At 43.0% G+C, this 10,980-nt stretch overlaps 1 protein-coding gene across 1 annotated transcript; it reads left to right on the top strand.

Moving 5' to 3' along the window:
• The first annotated feature begins 7,245 nt into the window (after positions 1-7,245).
• Positions 7,246-9,025, top strand: LOC147864041 (uncharacterized). The gene has a single exon (XM_087320176.1). The coding sequence runs from the start codon at positions 7,438-7,440 to the stop codon at positions 8,785-8,787; it is 1,350 nt and encodes a 449-aa protein (XP_087176302.1). The 5' UTR covers positions 7,246-7,437; the 3' UTR covers positions 8,788-9,025.
• Positions 9,026-10,980: the final 1,955 nt, after the last annotated feature.

Raw genomic sequence — 10,980 nt, 5'->3', positions numbered from 1 at the left:
GGAAGCTGGGATTCAGGAGATTTGGACCTCAAGAGCGATGCCAACTGGCCTAGCTGAGGGGATGATCTATCTCATCCCTAAAGTAGTAGGGCGAAGCCTCGAGTTGCGTCAATGATGTCCAATCATGATCCTTAACACCATATACAAGATACTCGCAAAAGTCCTAGCTAGGCGAATAGCAAGCTTCCTACCGGACATCATACATGAGAATCAGATAGGGTTTATCATGGGTAGGTGTATCTTTGATAATGTGTTGCTTCTCTGGGAAGTTATGGCATTGGCAGATCGCATCGTACCGAGCTCGGCTATTCTGATGTTAGACTTTGAGAAGGCCTACGACAGGGTGTTATGGCCCTTTTTGGAAAGAGTGATGAGAGTTATGCGCCTTCCCCAGCAATGGAGGAATTGCGTTTCTGCACTCTATCGGACTGCTACCAATAGCGTGTTGGTATCTAGTGCTAGGGGTCGCGCCTTCCAACTACAGCATTCAGTGAGGCAAGGTTGTCCCCTATCTCCATATCTCTATCTATTTGTAACCGAGGCGTTCTCTGCCTGCTTACAAGCACCAAGTAGCGGACTGAGGGGATTACCCATCCCCAATGTGACTGAAGATCTTCTGTTATCTGAATATGCCGACAATACGATCCTTTTCTTGTATGGCGATGATGCAAATTTGCATTGAACTAAACATCTTGTTGAGGACTCTTGTCAAGCAGCTGGTGCCAAGGTCAATTAGGATAAAACCCAAGGCCTCTGGTTCAACGAACAAGAAAAGCCAAGGTGGCATCCCCATGCTGATTTTGCATGGGTCCCTGATGGGACGACATTCAAGTACCTCGGATTTACGATGGGGAGGGCAATCCCCAAGGGAGCACAATTGTCCCATGTGCAAGACAAACTAAGCAAGAAGTTGAACCAATGGAGCATGTCTAAACTATCCTTCGCTAGTAGGGTTCTTATTGCAAACCAAGTGATGCTCGCCACCATGTGGCACTCAGTCTCCTGTTGGATTATGGACCCTTCAGGTTTGCACACGATTAAGGCTACCATCAGGGGGTTTATATGGTCAGGTAAGGACAACCCGATGGCTACCGCCAGAGTGTCATGGCATTCGTTAACACAACCGTGGGCCAATGGAGAGCTTGGCCTCATAGACCCCTTAATGCAGAGCTGAGCATTGCTAGCCAAAATGGTGGTTCAATGCCTCCTGCCAGGTAATGGGTGTTGGAAGGTTCTACTCCGCAATAGGTTGCAGGCAAGGACTCCCAAGTATGGTAGGCCTTGGCCCGACTCCTTGAACTGGTGTTGCACGAGCGGAGTCCCACCCAAGATGGCTTGTCTTCTGGAGGAGAGGCTCACAAACTCCATCTTGCGGGAATGGTGTCACGTACAACATCATTTGGTCAAGCACATGCCGGAGACACTAATCGAGTGGTCTAGACAACCATTATTTTGGAACCCTCAAGTGCGAACAAGTGACGACATGATGTTAGGGTAGCTTAAGGGCCTAGCATGGGGAAAGTTGGCGCAAACAGGGCTCTACTCTATAGATGATTGGCGACGCACGGTGGCTTTAGGAGGAGCCCATGAGTTCCCATTCCCTCCCCTCAAGGGAGCCATGAAAATGCGGAGATTGATAGTTGAGGCAGTTGATAGGGTTCCGATGGGGGAGGTGATAGAAGATGCCTGGGTCGGTCTCTTTGATGAGGCTAGAAGGGTTAAGTTGCTGAAGGGCGTGAGCAGATCGGGAAGAGATACAATTTTTGGTTAGAGTCAGAGTAGGGGCTCTTGGCACCCTATCCGCATGGTGGTGCAGGTTGGTAACACTTGGAAGATAGACCCGGATGTTGCTAAGGTGGAACCCCATTGGAAGTTATGGGTATATGGTTGTCGGCCCCTCATCGAACTAGAATGGGATCCAAGGGATTTTAGGTGGAAACATGACGGCAAATTTCGCCATTTTTTCGAGTACAACACTAAACTGGGCTGGACTTTTCAACTGCAGCTAGACGGCCCCTTAGGCAATGGCTAACGTACATTGGGCATCCCTAACAAGGTGCTCATTACCTTTTGGAAGGGTCTCTGGCGTCTCCACATGCCGAAAAAGATAAAGTTTTTTTGGTGGCAAATCGGTCATAATGTGGTTCCCGTTGGCGAATGGCTAGGTAAATGTGGCGGCCCGTTAGGCTGCCCACTTTGCCATTCACCTATTGAGACTCTGAGGCATTGTTTGTGGGATTTCCCTCAAGCTCAAAAGGTATGGGATAGAGTGACTCACCTCCTTCGGCATGTGAAGTGGAAGGAACAACATCGTGGAGTGTTGCGGCATGGCTTGATCACTCCATTGATAGGTGGACAGACGCCCTCAATGCAGATAGTTGGTGCTACGTATGCATGAGGCAAAATCGCCAAGATTCGATTTGAGAGAGGCTTGCAGTCTACATCCCCTAGGTTCCCGAACATTTGGATGTTGATCGCAGGCTTTACCTTGTGGTATGTATGGAAAACGCGTTGCCTAAAGGTCTTTCAGGATCTGGTGTGGCCCCCAGAGGAAGTGATAATGGACATATGGTTTGCGCTTATCAGCTGCCTACGAGGGCAATTGGACGAGGTTTGCAGCCATTCCAATGACGTGGTTACTGCCTGTTTGCGCTTTTTGTAGAAATGGCGGAACACGCCTATGGTGACACAAGGAGGAAGTGGCCCGAGGTGGAACTATCAGCCCCCACGCTGGTTGTTTCTGGCTCACTTACCACCCTCCCTTCGCTGTTGACCCCAAGAGGTGTCTCATACTAGCCATCACTGGAGGGCATCGTTTTTAGCTATAGGTACTTACATTAAGTAGTCAGTCCGAAAGGCGATGTAACTAGTCTCATTTTCTTGAACCTGATCGGAGGGAGATTCCCCGATCTATCTATGTATAAGCCTCCTTGTACAGTCTCTTTGTAATAATCCTTCCTAACTAAGGGGAAAGTAGCTTCATTTTGGAAAAAAGAAAAGAAAAGAGAATAGAGTCTAGACATTTAAATAATATCTCCCATATAATTGTACTTGACAATTAGGAAGAGGGAAAATTCACATTCACAAATTGAGCTTCTAATCATGGAATAAACGTATGATCTCTTTGTTTTCAACAATTTGATTGAAATGAATAAAAGCTCACTTTTTTATAAAGAGATACTTGTATTTAGTTGTTTCACAATGAAGATTGAAGGAGACGTTTCCAATTGAACGGGGTTATAGGCGAATTAGAAACCTTGGCCTAGATGACAAATGTCATCCTACTCAGAAGTGACCTTAACCAACACACAGACAACACAAAGGAAATGTTAAGAAATGCACAACCTCCCTTATTGAAATATGAGGGTGGTGATATGGCAAAATCCACAAATCACAAGTGGAGAACTCTTAGGAATCCACAAGCGACCTTAACCAACACACGAGACAACATGAGAGAAACGTTAAGGAATACACGAACTCCCTTATTCAAATACGAGGGTGAAGATATGGCAGAATCAACAAATCACAAGTGGAGAATCCACATGACATAATCAAATCATCTAAAATACAAATCATAAATTGTTAAGCATATTACTGTTAAGCATATTGCAAGCGGCACACTGGTCATGAGTTAATACTTCAATAAATATAAAAATTTGTTTTGTTTTTACATATATATGTTGTGATCTATTGGTGGAGCTTATGTAATCTATCTCGAAGTCCATAGGTTTGAGACATAGCTTGTACAAACTATATTTTCACTACTCAACACCAACTTTGTTTTCACTCCTCGATCGCCATTGGCAAATAGAGGCCTAGGACAACAAGGAAGGACAAATGGCGTTTATAAATATGACAAAACAATTTGAGGTGCTCTGTCACATAGATAAGTAAGGATGCGACACGATTGTGAGAGTGATGGCATTAAGGGCTGAGCCTAAAGACATATTATCTCGAGGAAGAGAATCTAGACCATCAAAATTACAATTGTGATTAATCACGCGATGATGAGAAAAATGGGAGAATATTGAGAGACGATCGAGATCATCATGGTTGTTGTTGTGGTCGTGATCAAACATGTTATGAATATCAAGACCACAAGAGAAGAGATGGAGTTCATCATGGTTACTATCTTGAAGAGGCAAATAAATATGAATTCAAAGAAAAGAGGAGGTTGTATGAGGGTCAAGACCATCATGAGTGCAATAAAAAAGAGAGACATGAAGGAGACCGCAAGAAAAATTCTAAAGAAGATGGACACAACAAGAGAAGTCTGAAAATGAAGAAGAATACCTCAAAAGAAAATCGGGAGATTTTTCGGCCATGATGAGACATGCAACGAAGATCATTACCATGATAGAAGGGATTAAGATCATAATGACTACAATTGTGATGGGTCGTGTGATGATAAGGAAGATGATAAAATGTCAAAAGAGACTCGTGAATAAGAGAGGAAGATGGAAAAGGATCGAGAGTGTCCCATATGTATCATTGAGTATTGTCCCATCCATATGTAACCACCCTATCCTAGTCGTACGATCAACTAGGCTTAGTCTCACTAAAGAAACACTAGACAGTCTAGAGTAAGTTGGGCCCCCCAATGACACCATTGAGTGGCTAAGTAGGGTGCCATGCACAAAGACCTCAGAGGCCCATTTGCTTAAGCCATTTGAGTTGTTACATCACAAAATTAAGGAGCATTATTTGAGATAAGTGGCTGCCCTTTCAATAAGTTTTTGCATAGGGAAAGAAAGCTTTACCTTCATTGTTGTATAACAGTTTTTTACAAGCTTAGGTTTAGAGTATACGGTGCAAATGAAATTTGCGGTATGGATTCTTGTTTGATGGTCTCCAATGAGCACCATAACAAGTACACAAGCTAAATGGAAATTTTATCTGGAAATTCTTGCAGCTAAGCTTTGTGGGCACCTTATCCTTAGCGGAGTTGCCTTTATGTCATTTACCCTTACAACACCTTTGCGGGTTTACCTTGACTTACGATCCTCACTATTTTAGAGGCAGCAAGGGTTTTTTGTATTGTCATGTTGTTTTAATGTATAGAAGCTACCTTTTTGAAGAAGAAATAAAGAGGAATGACCAAGCAAAAAGTGTGATGAGAAAGAAATAAGGATATTTTTTAAAATGAAGGCGAAGAAATAAATCAAAGATATGTGCATTGTAGATGCTTAGTTTTCTCAAAAAGTTTGTATTGTTTCTCCATGGGTTAAGTATGGCTTTCCTATGCCATGTACACACAAGACATGCATATACACCCATTTAATGCACTTAAGCACATAAGAATGCAGACATAAGGAAAAGAGGGTAGGAAGAATGCATTGAAGGAAGGAATGAGAGTCATGATTGGAGAGAGAATGGTAAGGATGAGAATATAGGATACTTTGAGATTAAAGATAATATGCTCCCAGTAGAAGGTGCATCGCGCCATGACAAAAGTAGATACACTTTCCTAGCTTCATTGAGGGCCCAAAAATGAAGGGGTAAGGACATGGTAGTAACCATTGTCTTACGCTTTTTCATATCTCTAAGCCATGTCTCCAGAAACAAAGTAAATAGGAGAGAAAATCATTGGATCAATTGCAAGTTTTTAGATTAATATTAGAAATTCCCAAATAAGCAAAGGTTTATTTTGTGGACCATGCGTTTATGGAGAAGCTAGGGCCCTTTGGCTCTATCTGGTAACTACCATTATACATATTTCTTTAATGAAGAAGCGAATCCTCGTGTACATTGTCCACGACTTTAGCATAGTGAACCTTTTTCATATTTGAGTGGCATCTATTCAAGTAGTTGGTCGACAAATCCAAACTATGGCGAGGAAACCTATTAAAGGAATTAGCATCTCAAGATGCTCTATGTTTTGGCTTGACGAAAGCATCGAAGGTAATAGCAAAGAGGGTGTAGAACAGCCCAATTGTTGTTGTAGTTGCGTTGATCAAATGATGCAACGCACGAGAGGCTTTATTGCACATGCATGTTGTGTGAATGCAACATTCCAAGATATAGTAGTGAGGGTTAACACAAGGGGGGTGCAGGTGGGTGGGTGGGTTGGGGCTTGTCAAGAGAATCATGACAAGACCGAAGGTTTCCACGATGGTAGGATTGTCATGTTGGAGAGAGAGAGAGAGAGAGTGTGTGTGTGTGTGTGTAGCAATTGGCATGGTTCGGTTTCTTGGCCTTGAAACCAAACCAAACCATTTATTTATATTAAAAACCAACCAAACTATTTAAATTTTATGAAGCCATTTAAACCGAACCATTTAGAGAAGAACCGTTTATGAAAAATTTAGAACCAAACCAAATCGGTTTATCATAAATCAAAACCAAACCAAACCTATAAACCTATAAACCTATAAGCCTTTAAATCTTTAAACCAAACCACATAAGCCGAAACCGCTAAACCATGAATTTCAAAACCAAACCGAACCGAAATCGATAAACCGATAAGCCGCTAAACTATTAAACCATGAAATTCAAAACCGAACCGAACCGAACCGAAACCAAACCGGATCATAATATTTGAAACCAAACCAAACGGTTTATTTATCTTTGAACCAATAAACCGTTAAGCCATGGCTTAACGGTTCGGTTCGGTTTGAGCCGAAACCGTGCCCATTGCTATGAGAAAGAGAGAGAGAAGAAAAGGCACGTATCTAATTTATGTTGGAAATGCGGGGCATGATTTTAGTGCCAAAGAGAATTTCTTCAACCGAAAAAAACAAAACGAATATACATATGTATAATATATAAGAGAAAAGGAAAAAGAAAATGATTTTTTGAGCCGAACATTAATTAAATATATAAAGAAAAGAAAAGAAAGGGCGTGGAATTGGGGGGTGGGGGAGCAGCGATCCACGTGGAGAGCGGCGATTGGGTAGGAGTTGCGATGACGTGGCGGGAGGGAAAACAGCTGAGGTGGCATGGAAAAAAAAAGAGCCTCGGGGCGGCGGCTGACGCACGCCCATGAGGCAGCGTGACGTGGCGGGAGTTCAAAGCGAGAAAGAAGAGGGGATGACGTGGGCGGCCATCCCAGCTGACGGAGGTGCAGGGCTGACGCGGAGAGGGGGCTGACGTGGAGGGGCAGGAGAGGCTGGTGTGGAGGGTGATGTGGATGTTCGATGCGATGACGTGTCGGCCCTCCTCTTAATTCCTTTTTGTCGGCGCCTCCTCCCTCACTCTCTCTCTCTCTCACACACACACATTCTCTCTCTTCTTTCTCTTCTTTATTTGTGTCTCTGTGTCTGCTTTTCTCTCTCTCTCTCTCTCTCTACCTCCCCTGTTCCAGAGAAAGAGTACCTCTCCTTCGCTCCCCTGCTTCCCAACGCAGAGGCATAACACCCACACACACACACACACACAGACTGCCATAGCCATAGCCATATATTCATAGCCACAGGCATCACCAGAACCAACCCCCATATGGCCTCACAGAGCCTAGTCTTCAACTCTTCCTCCTCCGAACCTCCCCACCCTGCAAACCCCATCCCTTCTTCTTCTTCTTCTTCTTCTTCTTCTTCCAAATCCTCTTCTCATGCCCCCTCGACTGGCCCTGGCCCTGCTCCTTCCTCCTCCCCCTGCAAGCCCTTCCGCGGTGTCCGCATGCGCAGCTGGGGCAAATGGGTGTCAGAGATTCGGCAACCCAAGAAACGGTCCCGCATCTGGCTCGGCTCCTACTCCACCCCCGAGGCTGCCGCCCAAGCCTACGACATGGCCCTATACTGCCTCCGAGGCCCCCTGGTCACCCTCAATTTCCCAACCCTAATTCCTCAGGAAGACCCCCCCAACCTGTCTCCCCGGTCCGTCCAGAAAAAAGCCATCGCTGTCGGATTGGCAGCCGACAAGTCCCTCCAATCGGCCGCCGCCGAAAAGCCCCTTGCCATGCCCTCCAATCTGCCGCCTAGATCTGCTCCCACGAAATCCGATGCTCTCCGGGTATCGATTCCTCAAGATTCTGCCACTTTCAGCCAATCTGCAGCAGCAGCTACCAATGGTGATGATATGTGCAGGCCACATAAGGATAGCAGGATCAGTGTAGATAAGCCTAACAGGGATGATTTGGGCGGTTGCCAAAGTTCCAATATGAGTGAGGAGGATGGGCTACAAATGGCCAACGTGGATCATAAGGATGGTTCACATAAGGCCAGCATGGATGGCATGGATGGGCTACATAAGAAGACTCACATGAGTGGTATGGATATGGATGGGCTACATAAGACTCACATGAGTGGTATGGATATGGATGGGCTACATAAGACCCACATGAGCGGTATGGATATGGATGGGCTACATAAGACCTGCATGGATGGGCTGCATAAGCCCCACATGGGCCGTATGGATGATGGCATAGATAAGTCTAATAGCAAGGGCAATATGGATGTGACACAGAAGTCCCTGATGGGCAGTGATACAGATGGGTACCCGAGGGATGGGCTATGTAAGGCGGACATTGGCGGTGGTATGGTCAGGATCCATGATGCCAACAATAGTGGTGTCGGCCCATCCCACACATCATCAGACATGGCCGATTCCCTTTCGAGCTCCATAATGTCCGGCCATGGCAAACACTTTGTACCCCGGGATCTCAATTTGAATGAGGTTGCTCCCTTCGAGGACGAGGATGAACGCCGAGAGGAGAAGCCGCAGAACCTTGTCATCATTACAGAACATGAAGAAAATCGACAAGCGCAACAGCATTTATACATCAATTTTGTGGCCAGGGAGCCAACTTTTTTGTCACCAAATCATCCGGTTAACCTTAATACCAGGTAACAAACATCTATACAACCAGGAATTTCTCCAGGGAGAAAGACACAGGTTTAGAGAGAGAGAGAGAGAGAGAGAGAGATAGGAAGAGAAATTAGAGTGACATGCTTATAGTTTTAGTTTTTTCTTATCCTTAAAAAAAAAATATTATATTCCTTCTTATCATCTAGATGATGAAAAAATGTTATCATAAGAAGATTGTGTATACATTTGCCAACCATTAGTTCTCCATTTGAAGTCCAAATTTCTGTATGTATGTATATATGAATGAGTGCATATCAGCCAACATGTGGGTAAAACTGAGCTACGAGATTTTTTTGTCAATATTTTCCTTGCTGGGATGCGCGGCAATATTTACCGGTATATGGCATTAATATGTATTTATGGGTTTGTACTAAGAATGTTAGGGTTTTTTTTTTCTTATTAGTTTAGTATATGACTTAGTTTAACACACAGAAATCAGGTATAACTGCATTTACATGCACATCACAGATTGTCTCAATGGCACTTTCAATGGCACTTTCAGATACAAAGTGTTCACTTCAAACTGCGGGAATATCGATGTATTCAGCTTAGCTTGTTATAATGCACGAAAGAGTTTCGAAAGATCGTGTGCATTCATTCTATCTTGGATCTATCTCTTCATATAATATACTTTTATGTCACTTGGGCCTAGCTAATGGTGGAAAAGCTGTTTATGAGGTATACATATATACATATATGTATATATAAAGTTTGATGTTGATGTTTAATACCAAGCATTTTTTGTGTGCCACTCTTGTAATTTTGTTTACTTCATTATAAAGAATGGGTAAGAAAACAATCCTTTGGTGATAGAATTACAACATAATACAAACATCGTGCCCTAGTAATAATTTTGTTCCCTTTACAAGATGGATAAGATAATAGTACTTTGGTGAGAATCGATGCATTACACACATCGAGAACAGCAATGTAGCAAAATAATCAAATGTTTGGGGGGAGGAAACATAACATTGTTTGTGGTGTGCTCTTTCAGAACCCGTTTAGTGCAATGAAGGTTTGTGGCATAATAATTGACTTCAGATAAATAGTTATCGGCGATCACTAATTATATATATTGAAATATATCCAGATTTTAGAGATGTTTGGAGAGATGAAACAATAATGATGCCCAAGAATTCATTTTCCTTTGATTCATTTGTCCTTATATGGTAGTGCCAAGGTAACATAGGGTGATTGATGACCGCAAGATTTAGCTCATGTGATTTGGTACCACTACATTTATGGAGGCTTTAAAGGTTGTGTGTGTCATACAATGTGTATGTGCCTCATATCATGTTTGTTTTGCTTCTTTTTGCATGTTTCTTGCTTGGATATCGTTTAAGCTATGTCATGCACTCATTGCATGTTGTGAGGCACAATATCTTCCTAACACAAACTTCATTTTCGGAGATACATGCCATGCATTTCGTCCTCTTGGGTCTTCATGAAATATATGATTCTAGGTTAAAGCACAAGCTTAGAATTAGTTGCCTACGAAGATTGAAAGTCTTGAAAACCCACTCACTATCATCAAAATTCAGATTCTTGTCGCCATTGTAGAGAGGAAGAGAGAGAGAGAGAGAGAGAGGTGTACACTGTACACATTCAAGAGAAGTAATACATGGTGGTTTGGCAAAAAATGCGTATAAAAAAAATGTTTGAACCATGCTATTGCATTGATGGCCTAATAGTTTATCAATATGGTGAGCTCATTACAAGCACAACTAGAGAGAGAGAGAGAGAGAGAGAGAGAGGCAGAGATTAAGATTCTTGAAATGTTGAGATTATCACACATTCCGATGATCTCATTGTGCTCATGCATTGAGGCATTCTTTTGAAGGGAAAATAACAAGAGGGCCCATCACTTATAGGGTCATATCAACAATGTCCTCATATTTTCAATGATATCAAAATATATCCGTAGCCGAAACGTAACCCAAAAAGCTACTTTCTCCTTGAATTCAGCACCGACATTCTCCCTTTTGTTTATCAAGGCTGTTGAAGCTCTTAAACAATTGAGGAGAAATTAGACTTCCTTTTCTCTTACGGCACGTTAATTACCTCCTATTTAGAAGCCGTATTTATTTCCCCATTATGGATTAATGCATGTTCACTTCCCATGATTAATTCTCTATGTATATTTCCCATGATTTTTTTGATGTGTAATTTCCATAA

The sequence above is a fragment of the Azolla caroliniana genome, unplaced genomic scaffold, assembly GCF_043228905.1.
Source record: "Azolla caroliniana isolate FFs.n. ecotype wild unplaced genomic scaffold, voAzoCaro1.0.p SCAF_5, whole genome shotgun sequence".
NCBI classification, from domain to species: Eukaryota; Viridiplantae; Streptophyta; class Polypodiopsida; order Salviniales; family Salviniaceae; genus Azolla; species Azolla caroliniana.
Note: the sequence above shows the minus strand (reverse complement) of the source record. Positions and strands in the feature narration are given on the sequence as shown.

Coding starts and splice junctions, on each gene's coding strand:
- LOC147864041 (XM_087320176.1), top strand. CDS start 7,438: ATGGCCTCACAGAGCCTAGTCTTCAACTCTTCCTCCTCCGAACCTCCC.